General features: G+C 42.1%; 1 protein-coding gene across 1 annotated transcript in view; it reads left to right on the top strand.

Annotated features, from left to right (window-relative positions):
- Positions 1–229: 229 nt before the first annotated feature.
- Positions 230–16,918, top strand: part of CD99 (CD99 molecule (Xg blood group)) — a 29,484-nt gene continuing 12,795 nt past the window's right edge. Inside the window, exon 1 of the mRNA XM_051809155.1 lies at positions 230–607. Within this exon, the coding sequence (XP_051665115.1) occupies positions 367–607 (241 nt within the window). The 5' untranslated portion in view covers positions 230–366. The remainder of the gene's footprint in view (positions 608–16,918) is intronic.

A 16,918-nucleotide genomic window follows, 5' to 3' on the forward strand; every position in this document is an offset into this window, starting at 1 on the left:
GTAAATACAAAAGTCAAAGCTATTTTATTCCGACTAGAGAAAAAGCAAGCCTGCCATAAACAGGATTATTAAGTGCCCCGGTGCCTTTAATGTTCGGTGATTTTTCCCGTGGAAACACAATGAAAGAGAGTGCCTGGGTGAAGACAGAGCAGCGGTGCCTAAGCGTGCATCTCTGCTATTAAAATCTGTGGCCAAAGTTTAGGACTGTAGCCCCCTTTCGGAGCCTCCTTTGGTTCGCAGGCAGGCTGCACGGCAGCGGTCAGGGCTGAGCAGCACCCCGAAGCAGCTTCTCCATCCCGCCGGTTCCAGGAGGGCTCAGCCCGGCCCACACGGGAAACCCAGCTCCCGGGCTCAGCCCGGCGGCGAATGGGGCTATCCCACGGCCGCAGCTGGGCGAGGTGCCCGCGGGGCCCGGGGCGTGTTCCGGGCGGTGCCGCAGCCCCGGGGCGGTGCCGCTCGCGGGCCCGGCGGGAGCAGCTGCGGCGGGAGCCGGGAGCGGCTGTCAGGGCGCGGCAGAGTCTGTGTGTGCTTGTGGGGCGGGCAGCCATGCGGCGCTGGAGGCTCCTTCTCTTCCCCGTGCTCCTCGGCGTGCTGGTCCCCGTCAGAGGTGAGCAGGGCCCGGCGGGGAGCGATCCTGCCGCGGATGGACTGGGCAGAGAGGGAGTGAACGCTCCCCTGCCCTCCGTCCCCGGGCCGGGGCCGAGCGCTGCGGCTCCGCACGGAGTCGGGGCTGGGTGGGGATCGGAGCGGTCCCAGGACGAGAAGGGACGGGAGAGAGCCGGGCAGGTCCCCGGCTGCCCCTGTGTGTCCGGGGCAGGGAAGCGGCGCTCTCTTCCTCCAGCCTTTTTTTTTTTTTTCTCCATTTAACTAACTGGAAAAGTATGCCTGAACTTTCTGCCCGCCCTCCGCACTGGGAACCCTGCCTGGTGTTTTATCTCCGGTGAACACGTGGTACTTACCTCAGTAGGGCCCGTGGGTGCAGGGGGGTCCTCGAAGGAGGCTGGGAGGGGGTTTCAGAGCTGCGGGAAGCTCGCCTGGAGCGCGGCTTCCATTTTAGGAAAGAAAGCGGAGTTACGGCGGTCCTAGGGCATCGGAGAGTTACTCACCAGAAAATCTGCCGTCACACGATACCCTTTAAAAAAATTAGTATGGCAAAACCGCAGGGTAAAACACACTGCTGTATTTTTTGCTAAGCTTCTCGTTGCTTCAGTGTGTGTCAGGGACGATTGTCTTGAACGCTGATCAAAAAAGCGTGTATGTAATAGCGCACTGGTGTTTGGTAAAAGGAAACATTGGGCTGAGGGAGGGGGAGGAGAAAAGTAGCAAAGTCCCTAATACCAAGTTTTTTTCAGAAGGAAAACTGCTAAACTGGAATATGCAGTGCAAACTGTCATTTCCCATTTATATAATTTTTTCTAAGACATTTCTTTTTTCTTTTACTATATTAATAATCATACTTGATGTTATGCCTAGGTATTTTCTTTCCAGTGTTTTGTAAAAGCAATACATCAAATTTCTTCAGTTTAAAGGAGAAAGAAAAATACTTGTTCCTGACTTTGCCTGGAAGCTGTAGATAATGCATACAGATGCCAGATAAGCAGTTTGGCATCAAGCCTGCTTTGAATTCAGTTCTGCTGTGGTGCTATTGTGGTCTTGAATCCTGGGTTAGCAAAGCTGAGCTCTTGCAATAATAGTACAATTTTGCTGTAACCACCTTTAAAACTAACAGATCATTCAGGCTGCTAACATTTTATCTTCTTACTACTTGTGTGGAAAACTCTCTCCTCTGCATCTGCAAGCAGTCCTCACAGTCATAGACAGCAAAATCTTAGCTGTGATGCTCTTAACATGTGGAAATATTTGAGGTCACTCAGAAATAGTCTTTCTAAACTTTTTGTCAAGAAGTGGGGAGATGAAAAGAGACTGTCTGGTTTCTGCTTCACTAGAGGGAAGGTGCACAAAAACTGCCTTTAGGAGTTTTGTTTGGAATTCTGTGAAAAAAAGATACTATATTTTAAACAGATTGCTTTTACAAAGCTCGTTCATTTATATGGGTACTCGTTAATGCCAATAACATAAACTGAGTAGATTGGTTATAATTAGTTTGGATACTTTTCCTTAAAAATATGTAAGAATTTGAGAACTGCTGAGAATGTCAGCTTAAGGAGGGTGGGGCCCTCCAGGGGAATTTCAGATCCGTGGTGGTGCAGTCTTAAATGACAATAAAGACAGAACCTGAATGACATACTTTTGAAAACCTTAATTTTGCTGTCAGTAGGCTGGCTGTAGTCTGAATGTGCAGAACTGCTGTAAAAAGTTAAGGATCTGTCTTTATAAGCAGTTCAGCAGTTGTGTGACTGTGGAGATGACTGGTTTCGCTGTGACTGCCTGCTTTCATGATTCAGTTAGATGAATCTACTCCAGACTGATAACTTCTTACGGATCATCCATTTTAGGCATGTGAAAGCTGTTAGTGTTAAATCAATATTCAACATATCGTGAGGATTTGAATGTATTATTAAGCAAGGGTGAACTTCGTTATTTGAGCTTGCTTAGAGGAAGAGCTCACGGTTTTAACCTCAAAACTGGTAAAGTGTTGTCTCATTTGCCAAATATGAACTCTGCGAGTCTGGCAAAGCTGGAATTCAGATAGCATTGAGGCTGTATCCAGAGGAAGGTCGAATATGAGTTTTTATACACGAGTTTCTATGGATAGTCTGACAGCTTGCCCCTGCTAAGGAGTGGGATCTTTCTGCTTCCTCCTGTGTTTGGTCTGGTGCCCATTTTAGGCTTGCAGTGAGATGGTTCAGTTTGATAAATCAGCAGATGACTAATCTGGTGCATTGAGTTTGCTCTTTGGAGTGTTTGATGGGTGTCGATGCCAGCAGAAGGGAGTGGCAGGGCCAAGCATGGGAGAGTGGAAATGAGGTGGGGACAGAGGAGGAGAGGGCAGGAGGCTTCCTGCTGTGGCTGACTGTGAGGAGTGACACTGGTTCAGTGATCTTATACCTCCAAAACCACCAGCTTAGCCCAGCATCTAATTTGACCAGTAATCCTGGTTTTCAAAATACAACAGAAGAAAAGTATTAGACAGCATGACTTCTGTACAATGTATATGAAGACTACAGCAAAAGAAGAATTAAACAAAAAAATCCATACATGATACTCCATACGTGGACTCAATGCTGTCAGAGGTCTAAACCAACCTAAATGATTCTGTGTTATTCTGCATATGATGACCAGCAAAAAAATGCTGCGTGCAAACACAAGGCTGAAAAGTCTCTCTTATCTGCTGCAGAAAGATCAAGGCATGAAAAGCTATTTTACTGAGGATAGAGAGTATGGACAGGGGATATATGGTTTAAGTATCTGTTGCAAGAATTGAGTAGACCTTGTTGATTAGAAATGCAATTGTCAGAGGAACAGTTATGGTAGTGAGCACCCCATACGTGAGCAAAGTACATGCTGGAAGCTGAGGTATCTATGTTGTAAGATCAGTAGCCTAGGGTGAATTGCAGGTGGAGATCCCTTCTTTGTAAAGTGACTGTAATTAGAAGGCTCTGAGGAAAGGGAAGGGAAAAGGGAATGGGGAAAGGAAAAGAAACACTTGTGCTCCTGATTTCTTGTTGAGGCAAGTCAGTGTTGAGAGAAATGACCAGTTGGATGAAAGATGGTGCAATGATCCTGTCTGTAATCTAGATGGAGCTTTCAGCTAGGGCAGGGAGGTGGTGCAGGGACTCCTGGAGAGTGAGCTCGGCTTTTTGGGCTCTGGAGTTGTTTGCCTTTTAAATCTGATTCAAAAAAACCCAAAAACAAACTAACAAGCTGCCACAAAACTTTCAGTTGAACAATTTCAGTAGGAGTACTAGACTGGATACATGGCAGTATGAACATTAAAAGTGCAGCACATGTTTCTCCATGTTTCTATTTTCTCTAATTTGAAAAGCTTGAGGCCTTTTTTTTTTTTAATGTGGTGTTATTTACATAAAATGGCCACTACACTGCTACATAAAAATGATGTCACTGCAACAATCCTTAAGCTCTCCGTAGTTAAAGTGATTTAACTTGGCAAGAGTTAAGTGTGACTCAACCTACTGCAATGCAGCCAAGACCAATTTCAGTATTTTCCTGATGTTACTCTGGTGCATGTGATGGCTTTGCCTGCACTTGAGAAAGGACTCTTCTTTAACTTTTGCTGTCTTGAACGTCTCATTGGTATCACCTTTCATCAGGCGACAGCTGTGTTGGTAAAATGGAATAATAATAGGAGTCATTGGTTAAGATCATCTTGCCAGGGGCATTCCTCTTTCTTCTACCTAAACAACTTTTTCATGCTCCAGCACAGGAACCGACTCTTTGGAATCTAGTAAAAGTGTTTTGAGAGAATGTTATGAGCAAAACAGTCTCAGATTGTAGAACTTTTCCATTCTTCTGACATAGACAGTAGTTTTCCTCGCTGATGATGATGATCATGATTCCAATCTGAGTAATTTCTGCACTGCATTAGTGATCACTTAGGGGTCTCAGAGCCAGTGGTGTTCCTGAGCATGTTCTAGGGGGACTCCAAAGGCCATTACTTCTGCAAACTCATGGCAGCTTCTTCAGCATGTAACTTGTCATGTGCTGGGGCATTTTATAGCCAGAGAAGTTCAGCCTTCTTCATGTTGTTGATTTGCTGGCTTCAGACTAATCAGTTCAAGTTGGGAAAATATGGTGCCCGTTACTTAGTACTGGTTTTGACAGCTTTTCCTTTAATCAATGTCATCAATACAGTGGAAAAATTCTCTAGAGACATTGCCTTAAAATTTTGTGGGTGACACCATGGCAGATGGTAGGGCTATGTTTCCACCCTTTGCAACAACCAGTTCCAGACATACTGTACACCATTCTAGGTGAAAGCAATTGGGGTCTTGTTTCTTCAGCGAGAAGGATTAAAAAGAATGTATTTACAACACCAGTTGTAACATACCAACTATATTTTTTGGCTTCTGGCTCATTCAAGAGCTGTAGCACACCTGGAATTCCAGCTGTTAGTGCAGCAGCTGCATCATTCAAAGCTCTGGCATCTGCTGTTAACTGCAGGTACGCTTCTGGACAGGCTGAACAAGGCTGTTGTAAGGTAAATGTGTTTTGAATCTCTCTCCTCTTGTTTTTCTGGGGAATCAGTTGCTAATTACTTTTTAAATCTCACCAGCGTCCCCTTAATCAGTTCAGTACCTCTCTCAGCAAATTATTCACATTGCTAGGGGAAGAGCATATGGGTCTGAGTGCCTGCAGCATTGCTGGGGTCAGTAAGAGTCCTGTAGCTGGTTCCTTCCAGTACAAAGCACACTGCCTATACCAAAAGCCTAATGCCTTCCTGCCTCATCTGTCCATCTGCAGTGGTCAAGAAGGGCAGGGCAGTAGGGGCAGTGGCAACAGGTAGGGGCTACCAATCTTGTCTATTCAAACTGAGGCTGCTTTCCATTAGAGGTAGGCATCTGTCTTCCCCACTTCCTCTGTGTTCGTCTGCATTTATCACTGCTACACAAGGGCAATAAGGTGCACTGAGCACCCATATCCATTAGGACACAATGGAGATGGGGCCAAGTGCTGCCTGGCTGCCTTACTCAGCCCAATAAATGTGGTTATCTGCACCTGCTGCTAGTGCAGTGAATTCAGGTGGGTTGTCTGAACAATGTACAGTCCAGAGACTGTGGCAGGAGAAGGCAGTGGTTGAACTGAGCTCTAACTCTGTCCTATGCTCACAACTCCTCAGCCAGCAATGCAGCACCTCTGAAGGGCCTACTCTCTCTTTTTCCATTTAGGAACATCCATAAGTCCCAGCATCTGTGATAGGAGCATACAGAATTCCTATTCTTTTCAGGCATTTTTCCCCAAGATTTGCTGTACTGAGGGAATTTTGATGTTATCCCTGGTCTTGCTGTTAATCCTATGACATGCTCCCCCCAATTGGACCTAGGAGGTCATTCCTTGGCCAGCAAGGGATCCACCATGTTATCAGCCTCTGCTACCTAGACCCTGCAGGTTATTCCCAGCACAGGAAAACAGTGTTCCAGCTTGTGTGTCTTGCCCTTGGCCTCTCTGTCTGTATTTTATTGGTGCTGCAGAAGGTCTCTGTGCTGCCTTGCAAAGGCACATAGTGCCAGCAACAGCACTGAAACACCTTTTCTGCAGACCTGAGATCAATACTGCAAAAGGTAGTGTTTGGAAGATTGCTCGGTACATACAAACTAGTTTTAGTTTGCTTTTTCATAAAAAAAAAATAATTTTGTTTCTCTATATGCTTACAAATTCTTGTCTGGGAAGGATGTCCCTGCTTGATGCAGGAAATTTGTTGCCTGCTGCAACAGGTACATTTCTCGCCTGTATAAAATAAAAATAAATGTCGTGATACTCATCACAAATTTCCTTTTCAGCTGGTTTAGTCTCTGCATTTGATGTGACTGTGAAGCTCAGAAAAATAGGATCCAGAAGATTTTCTACAAAGGATTCCAAAAAGTCATAAGACAAATTCCTTTGACAGTCCAAGAACTTATTCTTTATGGAGTAAGGCTTGTTTACAGTAGTTCTTCTAAATATTGAACAGTTTTTCTAAATATAGAACAGTTCCTCTAAAATACATAGTGAATATGTCAAATGCAGGAGTCATTCAAACATGTTCTGGGAAAAAAAATAACTTTGAAAGAAAACATCTACGTTTTAGGTTAGGTCTGATCACACAATATCATTAGCTGCATAACAAATGCATTTGGCTTACTTTATACAGATACAGTCACTTGTGAAGCATCCACATACTATAAACATATAAGAAATGTCATCTTTAATAGTACTTATAAAAGGAAGCTCCCTTGACCGAAGCAACTGTTAGTTAACTGCAGATGTTAATTTGCTCTACTTTTCCCATAGCTTGTGTTCTCTAAAACTCCCATTGGATCTCTTCTTGCTTCAAAGTTTTTCACAGGAAATGTGAAAAATACATTTCTTGATGTATGTACATTCTGGATGTGTTTAAAGTAACCATAAAACTCATTTCACTTTGACCCAAAGAGTTTCAATAAAGTAAAATCAAACATTGTTCTTAGGGATAGCAGTCCTAAGGTAAATCATCCTAAGGTAAAACATCCTAAGTCATCAGGTAAATGTTATCACTCAGATAAAAGTTAATTTTTCTGTGAAATAGTTGTTCTTTTTGATTAAACCCCTATCAATCTAATTGGTTAAAATCTAATTTTAAATATAAAACTGTCTTTGTATGCTTTTTTGCTTAACCGCAGAAGAGTGTTGCTTGTGTATTTTCTGTTTGTGAAGAAGTCCAATATTCTGTGGAAAACATAAAGTGAAAAATTGTTAAACTCTGATATTTCTGGGAAAGCCAATCCTGCAAGTCTGGTATACCTTGCAGTATTGGTAGTATTACTGTTTTTTATAACTGCCACAAAAATACTGCACTCTAAAGCTTTTCTGTTTGGAAAAAGTGGAGTTAGAGTGTTTAGACTTAACATTTTACCACCACTTGTTTGTTCCCTGTGATTTGGAAGAAAATATTGAACCTATGTGAAGAGGGAAGGAGTAGTAGTGATAGTAGTTGGAGTAGTAGTGAGACGCGGTGAATTAAAAATAAGTGAGGCAAATGTGTCGGGTAGTATCCAATGTTTATTAGAGCTGATGCTATTGTTGGACAAAACAGAGAGCTCTGGAGTCACACAAGTCCTTGTTAAATTTAGAAACAAGAAGTTTCAGGATAAGCTTTGGGGGAAGGGTTTTTTGGGGTAGCCTATGTGGAAAGCTTTTAGATAAGGCTATCTTTTTCTATATTTTATATCTTTATATTTCAGTCTTCTGATTCTTCCCTCACCTGCAGCTATCCATACCTGTCTGTATTTTCCCTCTTTGATGCCAGAAATGTCTGCCTGCCTGCCTCTGTGTTTCTCGGTACATCCTGGATGCGATCTTGCGATTGGATCCCAAATTCAGTGGTTATTTCACCCTCTGTACCCTGCTCTCTTCCTCTCTAGTTGTTGCAAATGGTTATAGAGACATCACTTCTTCAAATCAGAGCAGTTACTGCTTGTCTTAGCCAGCAAGTTTTCAATCCAATTTACAATATCATTTTCTTCCCCCATTCTCAAGAACTTCCAGCTTTCCTTTATGCTGTTTTGGCCTTCTGTAAAGGTCAGCTCTTTTCTGGGCATTCTTACCAGAGATGTGGATTTTTTGTTCACAAAAACTTTAGGCAAGAGCTGTCATTCTGAAGCTCATGGCTGTACTGAGCTGACAAATCCTCTGCATCTACACTTAATCTCTCTCTCTCCTTCTTTTCTCTTCCCTGCCCATTGCTACTTTCCCTTGGGTGTTGTCAGTGCATTATTGTCCCTGGCTCCAGTGCCAGTCCTATACCCAGGCACAGCTCCCTTCAGCTTGCAATTCTTACCTGTCCTGCAGACAGGTTTTCCATCCATTTGTGTTGCTTTCCTGTGGTCCTCCATGAAATGAGTAAATTTCTAATAAATGAGTAAATTTCTAGTGCAGACTGGAGTCTGGCATTTAGAAGGTGATACAGAATTCAAGTGGAGATGATGAAATTATTTCTTAGAGTGGACATGAAGAATTCTTGTTGAAGATTTTGTCTAAATATAACAGAAGTACTTTCACAAGATGAACCAGAAATGCTTACGGTTTCAGTGTGAATGCATTCCAGATGTTTTGCTGAGCACATGAACACATTGAAATTGCATAGAATATAGCCTTGGTACAAAAGGGAGGATTTGCCATTTTCCTTAAGTAATGTAGGATGGGAAGTTAAAAAAAACTTGCAACCGCCTTTTAAATGAGAAACAAATCTGACAAAACCTCTGCCACATTTCTGGCTTGCCATCTCTCTGTGGCTGCCACTTAGTGGAATACTAACTAATCTGTTTATTTTATCTATCTTGTTTCAGCAACTGAAGCTAGTCACATTGACCTGGGTGCATGGATGTCTTTCAGAAATATTTTTTTGGTAGTAATTTTGCATACACAATAGAAAGGGTATTAGAAGTAGAAAAGGTGAGCCGTCTGCTGCAGTGTTCCACATTGCCCAGAGCAGAAGCTGCTGTCACATCACACGTCCTGTGGCTGAAGCTGTTCTGCCCATTTCCAAACCAGTGCTGTTGTGGTGCGATGGAGCACAAGCTGTGAAATCCTGGCTCACTAGATTGTCACATAATGCAGCTGTCTCAGTTAGTACCTTAATAGTAAATACCTGTAGGAAGAAAGGTGTCACTGGTGCTACTGAAACATGTCAATGCTTATTTTGAGTAGAACAATAGGTTTTGTTATAAAATGAGCTGACTAGTACCAGAAATGGTTTAGTCTTAAAGCAACAGATTAAAATATGGTTTGAATCATTGCAAACACTGTACTGAGTCTGGTTTCCTCTACTCCCTGCCTTCCCCACAGGAAACCGCAAACAAGACCCAAAGTCTTCTTCTTCTTACTTTTTGCAAAAGATGTAATAGCTCTTTTCAAGTACACAGATTGAAAAGCCTGAAAAATCTTTTTAGCCATAACTGAACAAGCCATAATGAAAAAAATCCAGAAAAGCAAAGTCAATTTTACTGTTCAGGTAATGTTTTTGGCTAGATTACAGAATTTGTTTGGATTTTACTATTAGTATACAAATTATATTGAATCGGTAAGGCTTCTGGTGAGGAAGGTGGAAGAAACAAGCTGTGAAATTAAATGTCCACTTACAAGTATCAGCAGACATAAAACAGCCCTGCTTACTAGGAGTCCTCATGTCGGTGCACTGCTGTAAAAATAATAGTATTGATCTGCTTCTGTGTGCATTGCAAGTGTATATTTCAAATAAATTTTATTTTAAAGAAGGAATTTACAAATGCAAATCCAAGTTCTATGTACTTGTTCAACATAAATTATAATTTAATTTTTTTTTCCTTAATCATAGTGAGGATTATTTACCAGTAAAACAATCGAGGTTTTGGAGCCCATGCATATTTTTACCCAGTGCCTGCCAGATCACAGATTTTGGTTTCTTAGTACTTCCTCCTTCCATGTGCTAAAATTTTGTCATCTTTCATCTAGAGCAGACCCCCCTAACCTTTCAGCCCCTGAGCCCTGCTGCTACACTTCCATTTTCCTCTGAGCCCCCCGGGAATGCTCTTTCTTCTATCCCTCCCTGCCTCAAAATCTTAAGAGGCTACCGGAGATGTAGTGTGAGCAAATAAGGATGCAGACAAAGGAAAATACTGTTGTTTCCTGACCATTTGTTGGGGAGGAAAGCTTTCAATCTTACATCCTTTATTGCTGTGTAAAGTGTTTTATTGAATCGGGATAAGCAGAAAAAGCAGACAACTCTTGAAGTCGTGGCTAAAGACATCACACAATTTCCCTGAAAACACTTCTGTCTTTCTCTGCAAAAGGCTGGACAGGGTACTGAGCTGTAGAAATGCATATAGAGGTCTTCAGTGCAAGGAGGAGAAGCTGTTGTTACCTGAGTAGAAGCTGTCTGGATAAACTTCTGCTGATAAAATAGCATTAAGTTGTTTGATGTCAGTTGTAGTTACTTTCAGGAGAACCAATGATTTTATTAAATTGCACAATAGAGAAGAGAGTGCAACCTGCTTGAATGAAACAATTTTCTTAAATTGGAAATTAATCCTTTGATTAAACACTGTTATGGTCTTTCCAGTGTATATGACTGTTAATTTTTGGTGCTGGCTGCAATTTGGGTTGTTATCCCAGTGAGGCTTAATGTTCATGAATCTGTTCATGAAGGCCAGAACACTTGAGTGTTTGAAGGACCTTGAATGCATGCCCCTTTCCAGCCCTGTCATCTCCACTGGTGCCCATGTTAGTGCCATCAGTGTGTGTATGTTGCCGTGCGCTGACTAGTTTTGACTGCTTGTGATGTGGCTGCTGTTTTGAAGTACACACTTCAGAGCAAAAGGCTTCATGGATGTCAGTCAACTGCAGAAGGGTTCCTGTCAGGAACTGCAGAAGGTATTTCTTGATGTAAGTGCAGAAATCCTGGAGAAGTAACTGGATTCTTTGGCACTGGAAGAAGGAGAGGTGCTGAGAATACTGACTTTGACCTCTGGAGAATGTTATCAAAAATTTGCAACAGGCCCTTGCCTACTGAAGAGAGAGGCTAGGGTGCAAAATACAGAATTACAAGGGTAAATACTTACTTATGCATATGAGGTATCCTAGCCAAATTGGGGCACCCCAATGTGGTTTTACACAGGATTCTTGTAGGTTTTAAATGTTCAAGTATAAGAAAATTTGACTAGTCGCTGACATCCACAGTACTGAATACTAATTGTAGTAATACTTTGCAAAGCACCTATATTTCTTGCTGATTTTCAACTGATCCAGACATTCTTGAAGTCAGACTCACTTTAATTACTTATCTATGATGCCAACAAATGATGGGAGGATTTCAGAGAGGTGTTAGAGGGGCTAGGATGCTGTTATCAGGCATATATTTTATCCTTCATGGACAACTCTTAAGCTTCCAAGGTATAAAATTATTATTTACAGAGCTGAGCTATCCTTTGCTTTCTTTTACATAAGCATGAACAATACCAACGTCTTCAGTAAAATTCCACTACCTTGCTGCATTGCAGTGTATAATGTGAAATATACATTAACAAAGTTAATATACTTCAATACTACAAAGACTGATTGATGTAATAGTTAAGGAAGAGAACTTACATAACAAGTAAATGTGAGCCTTGTGGTAAGAATGCACCTGGTTATGAAAATTTAGGCTATGTGAGTAGTAGCTGTCAGAAAGCTTGTTAGATTTCTGAAAGCTTAAAATCCTGTCTCTCGAGCAGCTTAAACTTTGAAGCTGTAGACTCTGAGCAACATGTACTTAAAAGACTTTTGGTTTCTTAGGTTTATAAAAATGAGATACTGACATTTCTTATGCTAGGACAGAATTTCAAAAGGCTGAATGCAAAGTAAGTACACAGTGCCTGCTTGATCTTGGTGAGATTTGAGAACAAGTTTTCCTGACTGCTTCAGAACTCCTTATCCAATCCTGGCACAGGTTTCTCAAGAGGCAGTGGTGGAAATCAGGGCTGTGTTGGACCACTGTTAGCCTCCCTAGGGGAATAGTGATTATGTTGAGACCTGGGAAGAGGGACAGGGGTAATCCTTGCCTGCTCCAGGGGCAAAAGGACAGGGCTGGCTTCTGCAGGTGCTCTGTTGATGCAAGAGAAGGCAGTGGCAGTAGTGGCCCCAGGGCTGGCCTTGCTGATATCAAGTAACTTCATGCTTAATGCATACAGTGACATCAGTGTAGTTTAGGGCTGCTATGAGAAAGGATGCCAGGAACTCAAGACCAGTTACCTAGAAGGGTGAAAATTTCAGCATGCAAGTGCAAGGACCAAACATGCAGGCTTTAAATAACTTAAGGTGAGGCAATGTTTAACCAGACACCTGTGATCTTTTTCAAGGGTATGCTACGCATGGATACAGACAAGATGATGCTTCTGTCTGCCAGTTGCGTTTTGCCATCGACCTTGAATTGACAAAAAAGGAAACTAAATATTTGCTATCTAGAAAATGCTTCATTAAAATGCTCACTAATTTTAGTAATGTGTTTCTGCTTGGTAAGGCCAAGTACATAGGTGAAATAGCAATAAACATAGTGTATGACACAATCTTGAATTGGGGTCAGGCCCTCCTGAAATTACAGGTAAGAAGTAATGTGCAAAAATCAAATAAATATGTCCAATAGCTTTTTATGTGTTGTCATTGGGATTCAGCACCTTTACTGAATTTTGCAAAACCCCTTTCCTCTCTTTCTGCTTCCTATTTCAGTGCCCCCAAAACTTAATCTTGTAGTTTCTTGATGAAAGTACCACACTTCTGTCACCCAAATGTTCTTCTAACAGCTTTTATTAGTGTAGTGTAGGTTTCTGCTTACAAGCTTTGGGAGACAGAGGAATGTGTTTCAGTTCTCATATGTATAAAGAATTGCAGATGGGCAGAGTGACTTATTTTATTTGTAATTCTGTGACTTTTGTAGCACAAGGCGTTTAGTCCAGTGACTAGAATGGGCCCATGTCACAGAACCTCAGGGTGCTGAGGCTGGAGGAGGCCTCTGGAGACCTTTCAGTCTCACTCCCTGCTCCAGCAGGGTCAGCCACTGAAGGTTGCCCGGGTCTGTGGTCAGCTGGGTTTTGCTTATTTTGGACGTGCGGGGGCGGTACTCTCTGCAACAAAACAGCTTTCCCCGGAGTGTAGAATATGCTTCAGCTCTTCCCAAGCTGCTGTTAGTGACAGTGCCTTGGAAGCGCTTTTAAGCTTAAGGAGAAGATCTGGGATTTGTGGCTCTTCTGTTTGGTGCTGTTTTGCCACTGAGGGTTATCACTCAGCATCCCAGCTGTAGATTGGAGGGGGAGTGGTCACATGCGTTATGAATGTGAAGAATTACAGACTGTAAGAAAAGAATCAGACTGCAGTAGGCAACTCATCACTGGGTGGGTTGTGATTAAGATGCCAAATATTTGCTTTTATCCTCACTACTTGATTGAAGGGAGTCACAGGAGTTCTTACTTTTGTATAGTTCTCTTTCACCCCTTCTCATTTCTGTATAAGCAGCTCTGCATTTGGCAGGACTGTCGCCATCGTGTTAATTCTCTAGCTTTGCAACTGACTCAGTTCTTCTGTATGCTTTCTGCTGATTCAGAGCTACTCATTCTGTCCTCTTACTCCTATGTCAAATCCTCCCCCAGAAAACTCTGCTTCTCGTTAATAAGAGCTCTAAGAGCCTTATTATATTTTCCTACTTTCTCAAAGGGGCAACAAAAGTTGCCCAGTGCATGGGAAAATTTTAAGCAAGCAAAATTCCCCAAACTGCTTCAAAATATGGTTGTTTTCATCTCTGGTATATGGCTTGTTCTACTATGTTTTGTTAAAAAACCCTCGCATGACTACAGCTAAAGTAAATAGTTTGAGTCAAAATGTAGCCTTGTAGGCTTTTAAAAATATTAAGTTGCCATTTTTGAACAGAAGGAATAGTAAGTAATTTAAATTAAAATAAATCACGAATAAGTCTAAACTCTTTTTTTAGCAGCTAGATCACAAAAAGATTAGGCCACATAATTGTCTAACTTTTTGTGTACTCTGTTTTCAAGACAGATGTGAATAAAGTAACTTTTCAGGGAAGAAACTTTTCTATCACTGTACAAAAACAAAATATGATCGTTTTTAGGGTAGTCTTATATATGTCTTTGAAGAGGAAATAAATTTTTTTATTCGTTCCAGTGGAGATTTAGCTGACTTTATTCCCATCAGTTACATTGGTAAATGCTCCAGATATGCAGAAAGCAGACACTCTCCAGATGTAAAAAAAAAATTGTCTTTGCTTTTTTGGCTGATTTACAGTTGTTATTGCTGTTTGGGGCATATTTGTTTTAAGCAGGAAGGGGCTTCATTCTGTTAAACAAAATTTTATGCAAAGTTTTTTGTTTTCTCTTGTTCTGCAGAGAAAGCAAACTTGAAAAGCAGCATTGATAGGTCGGTAGTTGTAGGAGGGACAGGATTTGAAATCAACAGTGTGAGATGAGACTCTGGGCAGGGATAAACTGCTGCTTGGCAGCAGTAAATGTAAACGTCCTGTCTGCATTGCCATATGCAGAGATCTCACCTGCAAACCTCTGCACTGGCTGAGAAGAAAGAATATAGTTTTAAGTACATTCCTCTGTTAGCTACCTAGCTGCAAGTAGTTTTCATGTTTCAGGTTCTCCATTTAAAACATTAGAGATACAGTTCTTAGAGTAAGATATGGAGAACCAAGTCACCTTTCTCCCAGGTTTTTTGTAATTAAATTGCTTCTCTTGGTTTTGCCTTAGGACGTACTGGAAAATAATTGTCAAAGTGTGAGCTGAACAGTAGAAGTCCTTTATTAGTAGATAACTAATGCTGGTGGGGCAAAACCTGGATTGAAATCAAGTGCTGTTAAGGTTAAAAAAAATTGTAAGGGATGGGATGTCTATGTTCTCATATTTAAAGTGCTTTTTGAACAAGTTCAAGTGTGTTGGCCTTTCTGTATTTTCTGTAGGTTCTGTTATGATTATGTGTTGAATATTTCTACTCCTTGTGTTTTCAGTCCCCAAGAAGAAGGAGCACAAGGCATGACAGTATAAAATCCAGTTACCCAGTTTTCCTGCTGGAAGTTGGAAAAGCTGCTTTTTGCCTGGTTTCCCGAGTTTATGCCTTTGTGGCTACCAGTATCCTTGTCCTGCAGGACTGCTGCCAAACCTTGTGCAAACTCTACAGGGAAGAGGGGCCTCTTTGAGCTCAAGATTTTTACATATTTCATGAAAATAAATGTCTAGGGGGCAGGACAGACACCAGTTGGGCAGTCACAAACTGTAGGAAATTTAACAAGAGCAAGTGCCAGATTCTGCACCTGGGTTGGGATAATCCTGGTTCTGTGTAAAAACTGGAGACAAGAGGCTGGAAAGCAACCTGCTGAAAGAGATCTGAGGGGTTGACTTGATGGCGACTTGAACATGAGTCAACAGTCTGACAGCCTGGCAGCCAGAAGGGCGAGTTGTGCCCTGAGGTGCATCAAGAACAGCAATGCTGGCTGGTTGGGGGAGGTGATTGTCCCACTCTATTCTGCGCTGGTGCGGCCTCAGCTCAAGTCCTTGTGTACAGTTTTAGGAGCCTCAGTGCAATAAAAAGACCAAACTATTGGGCTATGTCTAGAGGAGGTGCCCAAGATGGTGAAAGGCCTCAAGGGCAAGATTTACTAGGAATGGCTGAGGTCACTTGATTAGTTCAGCTTGGAGAAGGGAAAGCTGAGGGGTGGCCACATAGCAGTCTACAGCTTGTTCAAGTGGGCAGTAGAGGCAGAGGTTCTGATCTACTTTCTGTGGTTACCACCAGCAGGATGCAAGGAAATGGAATGAAGCTGCATCAGGGAAAGTTCAGATTGGACCTTAAGAGCAGGTTCTTCTCTGAGAGGATGATTGGGCACTGCAAAAGGCAGGAAGGAAGTGGTCATGGCACCAAGCCTGACAGAGTCTAAGGAGTGTCTGAATGAGGTTCTTATTCATATGGTTTATTTTTAGTTAGTCCTGTGAGGAGCAGGGAGTTGGATATGATGATCTTATGGGTCCCTTCCAACTGGAGATATTTCTTGATTGTAAGTTAGTCAGCCACTGATGGAGTGGCAGGTAATGTCGAGCTGTGGGATGAAGACAAGGTGACCATTGTCACCTGGTCCATAGGCCGACAACTGGAAGACCAATTGCAGCTTGCAGGCTCTGTGGCACTCTGTTGTGCACAAGGTGCGGGGGAGAGAGGGAGGGAAGGAAGAAGGAGAACACTGCATTTTTAGGAAAACAAAATTCAAGCAGTCTGTTGCTCAAGTCAGAAAGTTACGTTTGTGGTGATTCATCACAAGTCTCCTTTCTTGGTGTGTTGCCATTCACATGACTAAGGGAGGAAGTTTCCAAAGCTCCTGTCAGCTTCTGCAGTGGAATGTAAATATGACTAATACTGTAGCAGTAAGTATGTGAGAGCGGTGATAGGTCTTTGCAAAGCATTGCTATATTTGCATAGTTACTTGGATCTCCTGAATACCCTCTAGCTCTTCAACTATTCAAAAACCTGTGTTTACTCTTTTGTTTTACCTACTGTTTTTCCCACAGCTAACACAGACTATGCTGGTTACTAGGGACAGCCTTCTAAAGATCCGTCTCTTCAGATCCTGGTATTTGAGCTACAGACATGAAAGGAAAATAGTGTAGACACTTCTGAAATGTTCTTGAATATGCTCTAACCCCTAGGAGCTAGAAATACCTGCTGTATCATTCTTTATATGCAATATAGTATCTGCTTTATTTGTAAATATCTTTGCTTAGACTAAGAAAATGCTTATAAGCTTAGT

Source organism: Manacus candei, unplaced genomic scaffold, assembly GCF_025592945.1.
Source record: "Manacus candei isolate 608988 ecotype Guabito, Panama unplaced genomic scaffold, ASM2559294v1 h1tg000075l, whole genome shotgun sequence".
Lineage (NCBI taxonomy): Eukaryota > Metazoa > Chordata > Aves > Passeriformes > Pipridae > Manacus > Manacus candei.